General features: G+C 35.3%; 1 protein-coding gene across 1 annotated transcript; it reads left to right on the forward strand.

Annotated features, from left to right (window-relative positions):
* The first annotated feature begins 935 nt into the window (after positions 1-935).
* On the forward strand, positions 936-6901 carry znf740b (zinc finger protein 740b). Its single transcript, XM_067445710.1, has 6 exons — positions 936-1073; positions 1883-2080; positions 2933-3067; positions 3183-3312; positions 3405-3523; positions 5287-6901. The coding sequence occupies exons 1-6, from the start codon at positions 936-938 to the stop codon at positions 5455-5457; spliced, it is 891 nt and encodes a 296-aa protein (XP_067301811.1). The 3' UTR covers positions 5458-6901.
* Positions 6902-7774: the final 873 nt, after the last annotated feature.

A 7774-nucleotide genomic window follows, 5' to 3' on the forward strand; every position in this document is an offset into this window, starting at 1 on the left:
TGAAGTGAACTACGGTTTTAATTGGCATGCATAAATTGTGCTTATTAAGAAGCATGCCAAACTTCAAGGCAGTTTGTTTTATTATCTAAAATTACAGGTTAAATTAGTTATAATGGAGTGTATTACATCTATGCAGTTGCGTTCTTGTAAAGTTTGTTTTCTTTGGCTTGGTTTACTTTAGATTGCTTTCTGTTTGCCACATGATATGACTGATGCAATTTTATTTTCTATGTCCTGAAATTAATTTAACCTCCAGGACCTCCTGTTGTTTGCCAAATCCACTTACGAGACAAATAATGCTAATATTGGACATCACAATATTCACCCACTCACCTTGATCTATATGTCTTTTGATTTATTGCAATCATTTTGTGTACCGTCCATCCATGGCTTCCATGCCTCATTTTGTTCATTCATTTAGCATTGTGTTCATCTGGATCTTCAAGGGTGAGTTAGTCAGACTAATGCACGGGGATAAGCAGTGGAAGGGAAGATGGTGGTTAAAATAAATCTGTTTTTTACTCCAGTGAATCCCAGAATCCGACCAGCCAAATCCAAAATCAACAGGGCATAGATGCTCGGATGTATTCCTACCATTTCAGTTTGACAGAACCAATGAGAATCCACCCCACTCGGTTTCAGTTTTGAGCTGGTTTGTTTCCAGATGTCATTTAGGGACTCTTGACGCCTGGAAATGTGACTAGCTGATGCCAAACTCTTATGGCTTTAAAAACACAGCCCTATAAGCCTATATAAACAAAATCTTGGCAATGCAGACATGGAAAATGTCTGATTCTAGCGAATAAAAGCCGTGATTTGTCCACGGTTGACAACTTCTGTTAGTGGTGGGCTGGATGTGTGGCAACATCATAGACAGAGATGGATATTACCTTGGCTTTATATCCCCCCCTTCTGTTTCTAGGCTTGGCCCCCTGATGATTGGGGCTTGTGTGGTCTCTAAACATTCTCGCTGCCCAGAGCGAAGCTCTCTGTACCCCAACACACACACACACACTCTCACCACAGCGATGTCACACCTTTCCAACAGCTCAGTACGAGATCACATGAAGTGGGTCAGTGTTTTTTTTCTCTTCTTCATTTGCATTTTCTGCATTTGTCCACATGTGTTTGAAAAAGAAGGCCTTCATTTTTCCTTTGCTTGACTTTTCTGTGTTTTAACGTTTTGTAATTCACTTTCACAGTCTGATGTCTGTGAGACTGGGCTTTTACACACAGTGTTTAATAGTAGCGGGGTAGATCCCACAAAATCTGTCAAGACATCTCTTGGTTAATTTGGGGAAAATTAAGCATTTTTAAGACCATTTAAGATTATATAGATGAGAAAATAGGGTAATATGTAAATGGAATAATAGTAATTAATGGGATAATTTTTGTGAATGTAAATTATATTTAATACAATTTACATTCACAAAAATTATCCCATTATTACTATTTTATATATATATATATATATATATATATATATATATATATATATATATATATATATTTGCTTAATTGTTATAAAAATGTCTCATTGAAATAATCGTAATAATCCTAAAAGTAGTTTTAATTTTTCTTAATTTTTTTGTTTCAAAATATTATTACTACTTACTTAAATCATGTATTTTAGGATCATTAGAACAACATTAATAATAAATGTAATTATTACTATTACATTTTTCTATGTCAAAGTTCTTGACATAATTGCTCTGTGGCCTCTGAATGAATTTGACAGATCTTGACTGAACATTGTTAATAATGTCTTAAACTGGGTCACATTTGTGCCAGATTTCTAATTGTTTCAATTTCCAACCCATCAGAGTCATGACTTTGAAAAACATTTTTAAAAGTGTATGTTTGTGGTTGTGTTTCAACACAGGCTGGGTTGCTGGGCTGTGAAGCGGTGCTTTCCAGCATGGCACTCATGCAGGCCGGCTCCATGTCCAGCCATAAGAAGATGAGCTCTCATCTGGGCCAGGGACAGAGAGAAAACAATCACAGCCAGAACCACAACCAGGACACCCACAGCCAACACGGCCACATGGTGCTGCCCTCAGGAGTCAGCTGCCCACCACTTGTAAGAGAAAAATACATATATTACATTGTGAAAGAAAGTCATATGGATTTGTAATGATTTAAAAAAAAAAAATTGGTGAATAATTAATTTAAGTGTTGAAAGTCTATACTCTGTAGCTAATGCATTATGCAGTGGATAAAATCATTTGCTAAATTCACAAATGTACACTATTATTCAAAAAGTTCTGAAAAGTATGATCTTTTTTTAAAACTTTCATTCAGCAAAGAAGGATGCATTAAATTGATTGAAAGTGACGGTAAAGACACTCATACTGTTATGAAAGAATTTGCTTTTTAAAAAGAATTTCAAATAATGGCTAAAGATGTATAATGGATTACAAAAAAATAAAGCAGTAACACATTGATGATAATAATAATACATTTTTCGTCATCCACGAATCAGCACATTTCTGAAGAATCATTTGGCACTGAATAAATTTTACTGTATTTTCATCAACTGAATGCAGTCTCTGGGTTAACACAAGAGATTCCTTCTAAAAACATTTTTAAAATTTGTACAGTCAGACTAGGGTCCAGTTCTTGCCAGTTACTAACTATTTACTATGACTTTTGCCTCATAAACTCCTAATCACTGCTTATTAATAGTAAGGTAGTTTTTAAGTTTATATATTAGGGATGTAGAATATGGTCATGCAGAATAAGGCATTAATATGTGCTTTATAAGTATTTATACACAGCCAATATCCTAGTGACATAGTTAATAGCGAGAACTGGACCTGGACTGGACTTTTACAGAACTTCTGAAACTGTGTACTGACTTAATGTGACTGTTTACATCAAATAGCTTCATACTTTACAAAACCGGTGACCTATATTCTCTGTTTTTGGGCAGCTCATCCGCAAGGATGGAGAGTTTCACTCATCCAGGCTCCTGGATGAAAAAAACATGCAAGCCAGACAGAACTTGCAGCCAAAGAAGAAGAACAGGAAGTCTGGACTTCCCACCAAAATGAGAGAAAAGCCCCAGGCATGCGTTCAAGTCTGTCTGCAGTGTTGCCCTGCGAGTTTGCCTGTTTATCACATTTACACTCTTGAATACGTATCCTGACTTAATGCTCTTTTCTTCTGTATGTGATGTGAAGGTGGAGATTCCTGAGGTTAATGACGATAACTCACTCAGCTCTCAAGTGCAGAAGAATTTCATTTGTGAGCACTGCTACAGTGCTTTCCGCAGTAGTTACCATCTCAAACGGCACATTCTCACCCATACGGGTACGCCATGAGCCTTTCAGCTCTCACATCATCTTACGTTTCATACAAAAAGATGCATGGAGTAAATGTGTGTACATCTGTGTGTGTTCCAGGGGAAAAGCCATTCGGCTGTGATATGTGTGACATGAGGTTTATTCAGCGCTACCACCTGGAGAGGCATAAGCGTGTTCACAGCGGTGAGAAGCCTTATCAGTGTGACCGCTGCCAACAGGTGAGACGTGACAAACACAGGCAGCTGTATTCACAGAGAGCTTGCTATTTGCTTATTACATTCATAAAATGTATGTCTTTATGATAGTACAACGACCGGCATCATAATGGGAGCTTAGCGTTGTGCAGGCTGCAGCAAATGACATTCACAGCCTATTTTACCTTTGTAATATGGCATATATCTAAGTGAAAAAGGATATTCAAGGAGAAATAATGTAATTTCATTTATCAGGAATCAATTTGATCATGAAAAGTTGCTATTTTCCCAAAAACGATAGAGGTGGTTTAAGGGGAGGAGCTAAAAAATGAGATGCTAGCTAAAAAAAAAAAGTTGTTTAAGAGTTAAAGCAAGATTTACAATGACACATTAATCCATATTTATTTGGAAAATGATGTGCACTGGATAAATTGTGCACAGTAAGACCAGAAACATAAATGAAGAAAGTAAGTAAATATGGTCAGACTTGATTTCATGACATTTCATGTGAATTTTACCTTCATCTTATTGCTGCTGTCATTGTGACAGCATATAATTAACAAAACCATCTTAATGCTTGAACTTTTATGAGTGATTATGACTAATTTATGTCAGATTTAGCTATGTCAGATCAGTGAACTATGAAAGTTATTTTTATTTATTCATTTGTACTGTTTTCTAAGTATTAACGATTAAGTTTAAGATTATGCAGACCTTTATGGTTGCGAGTCATTAATCTGACTGATGAAACCTGAGATGATTAGTCAACCATTAAAGTATGAATTTGATGTATACTGTAGGACTAAATAATATTTACATATGCAGTTCATAGGGACATAATGTATTACAGCATGAACAAATATTTAAACCTATGACATTTTTATCTCCTGTTCTAAAGAAAAAAGACGGAATAATAAGACTTAGAACTGTGAGATTTAAACTTGAAATTGCTAGAAAAAATGTGCACTTACACAAATGTTCAAAAGTTGGGGGTCAGTAAGAAATGTAATACTTTCTTTTTAACAAAGATGCATTACATTTACCAAAACTGACAGTAAAGTCATTAATAATGTTACAAAATATTTCTATTTCAAATAAATTATTTTGAAATTTTTACTGAATAAATGTGTCACTGTTTCCACAAAAATAAAGCAGTAACCTTCTAACATTGATAATAATAATAATGTTTCCTGAGCAGCAAATCATCATATTATAGTCATTTCTGAAGAGTCATGGGACCCTGAAGGCTGGAGGAATGAAGCTGAAAATTCAGCTTTGCTGAATAATAAATTATCAGGAATAATTTACATTTTAAAATATAGTGAAAGGTTATTTTAAATTGTAATATTTCTAATGTTGTTAAATTGATTATTCACATCTAAAGTAAAAGTTTGTGTATACATAATATATTTTTGCGTACTGTGTGTAATTATGTATTTATTTATTCATTTATTTATTTTTTTAAACTTTTTTGATTGGTAAGTATAATTATAAAAATATAAACATTACAAATATTTCTGACCCCAAACTTTTAAACAGTATATTGTATTTTTATATTAAATGCACACTGAAATTCATATATCAATATACATATTGATTACAGAAGTAAGGAGCCAAACAATTACAGTATTTACAACAAAATAACACTAAATGGACTCTGGGAATCAGTGAATCATTGAATCAGTGAATCAATGAATCAGTTCATTTAAAAGCACGTCCAAAAGAACCAGTTCAGGTTTTTCTCTTGTCAAAAATGAGACTAACGGCGAACCCCTTTTATCACACAGAACTTTTCAAGAACCGACCGGTTACTACGGCATCGACGTTTGTGTGCTGTGGGCATCCCTAAAGAGGAGAACCAGCCGTGCTGTGAGGGACGGTCATATTCTCAGGACCCCTCCCAGCACACGGCGTCCTGGAGCCCACTGCAGACAAACAACAGCAGGCTGGCGGTCTAACAGCCTTTCGATCGCGCGTACAAACCTCTTCCCAGCAAACACAATGGACTCGCTGCGGCCAACACGACCTGAACGGGGGGTTTGAACCTGTAAGCTGTTTAAAGACTCCAATACGTCCAACTCTGATCCATGCGGCTCAACCCCAGTGGACTCCTTTATACTGGTTGGACTCTGGGAAATAGCATTTTTATTTGTATTTTTTGATGACACTGTGATCAGCAGTCGGGTTAGTTGTACATTCAGTCCAGGCAATAATGACTTCTGTTAGTTTAGAATCACTTCCTTTTGTAGTTCCCTTGGATCACTGTAGATTGTTGGGACTCTCAGTGTTACAATATTAACCTGTGAACAACTTGAGCCATAGCAGGTGGCCTTTGCGATCAGTGAAGTTAGCCGTAGTGACAGTAGATGCATTCTGATAGAGTACGTTTTCTCAGTGTGCAAATCAATTATTCATTTCCTATTCTCATTAAATACTGTGATAACAGCTCGTGACCGTTGACCATTTTACACAGGCTTTTTACGGTTTTAGCAGAAACATCTGGACCATCATCCATCCTACTTCCACAGGAGAGCTCATTTTTTGTGGGCCACATTATGGTGTCAAGCTTTTGAAGTTGGCCTTTCGGTCAGCATGAACACTGACTTTTCTTTGCGTATTAGAGAATGAATGACAAATTTCGTCACAGTATGATGTGACTCATGCGGTAAGTCTGCTAGTATCTCAGTTTCTCTTCTGAAGTCACTGGATTGACAAAGCCGAGCCAAGAATAACAAAGCAAACCTTTTAACAGGTTGTACAGTTCATAGAGAGACAGATGTTTATATAAAACCCGCTAGTTTTTCGCAAAGGTCTCGTTATATGTTTCATATTACGTCAACCTCGGCTCTTGAACACGGACTTATGACGCTTGAGTTAATATATTTTTGCAGCATTTTAAATAATTTAATTAGAAACCGTAGTAGTATTAGACAGCAGTTTCACTGCATTTTTTTTACCTGTACATTTGCATGATCCTTTTGTTAAGTGCATACTGTAAAAGGTTCTTGGGTTCCACTTTATTTTACAGTATGTGTACTTGCAGTGGACTTACAAGTGTGGTTACCAAAGAAAGTACTGGTAATGTAAGGTAACTGCATGGTTTAAGGTTAGGTTTTGTTAGAAGGTTCAGGGTTAGTAGCTAGTTATAACCCAGTTATGTAATTGCTACATAGTATGTACATGCTGTAAAATAAAGTGCCACCGGTTCTTATATTGTGGTTTGTTTAAAAGAATCTTTAGAAGAAGAAAAACACTTTTTTTGTAAGAAAAGTATTTTGATCCATTTGTTTGGTATTTTTTACCGATCTCAAAGGCAAAGTTCATTGTTATCCTGTTAGACACCTTTTAGTGAATTAAGCTCTAGGACCTCAAATTGACAATAAATTTTCTTAAAAAAATAAAGCGTTATTTTGTGGTAGAGCATGGTGTCAACACAATAACTGTTTTCTGTGACTTTTTATTTTTAAAAAAGTCATTACCGTTAATAAACTGAGAAAATGTGTACTTTGAATGCACTGCATGTTGCTTTGGACAAAAGCATCTGCCAGGTGCATTAAATATAAACTGTTCTTTGTAAATACCACTCAAAACTGTCGGGCGGTAGGGTTTTAATGTTTTTAGTATTTTATTCTTACCATGGCTGCATTTATTTAGTGAAAACAAGTGAAACCAGTAATACTGTGGAATGTTACTACAATATAAGTTTTCTATTTAAATATTTTTCCTATGATCAAAGCTCAATTTTCAGCTGTCATTAGTCCAGTCTTCAGTGTCATATGATTATTCAGTAATCTATTATCAAGTGAATTTAAATTTTGCTGCTTAATATTTTTTGTGGGAACCATGATACTTTTCTCAGTAATTTTTGATATATAGAACGTTCCAAAGAGCTGCATTCATTTAAAATATAAATCTTTTTTTGACATTCATAAATGCCACTTTTGATCAATTTGATGCATCCTTGATGAATAAAACAACTTATTAAAAAAAAAATGAATAGCCACAAACTGTTGAAAGCTACTGTACATGCTTACCAGCAGGTGGTGTAATCCACCATCTTCAATGTGTGCGCCAAGGCATATAAAAAAGATTTATCCTCTAAAAGACCTTAAAATGATTTAGCAAAGTTTTTGGGGTTTTATTGCCACTGTCATCATTCACTACCTACATTACTAGCATATATGTGACCACATGTACATATATGGCCCACATGCTATATAAAATACAAAGCTGTTTCTGTATGATCCAGTAGAGGGTGCTGTGTTCCTTGGCATG

Source organism: Pseudorasbora parva, chromosome 6, assembly GCF_024679245.1.
Source record: "Pseudorasbora parva isolate DD20220531a chromosome 6, ASM2467924v1, whole genome shotgun sequence".
NCBI lineage: Eukaryota > Metazoa > Chordata > Actinopteri > Cypriniformes > Gobionidae > Pseudorasbora > Pseudorasbora parva.

Coding starts and splice junctions, on each gene's coding strand:
- znf740b (XM_067445710.1), top strand. CDS start 936: ATGATTGGGGCTTGTGTGGTCTCTAAACATTCTCGCTGCCCAGAGCGA. Junction 3,313..3,404: donor GCACATTCTCACCCATACGG/GTACGCCATGAG, acceptor TGTGTGTTCCAG/GGGAAAAGCCATTCGGCTGT. Junction 3,524..5,286: donor AGTGTGACCGCTGCCAACAG/GTGAGACGTGAC, acceptor TTTATCACACAG/AACTTTTCAAGAACCGACCG.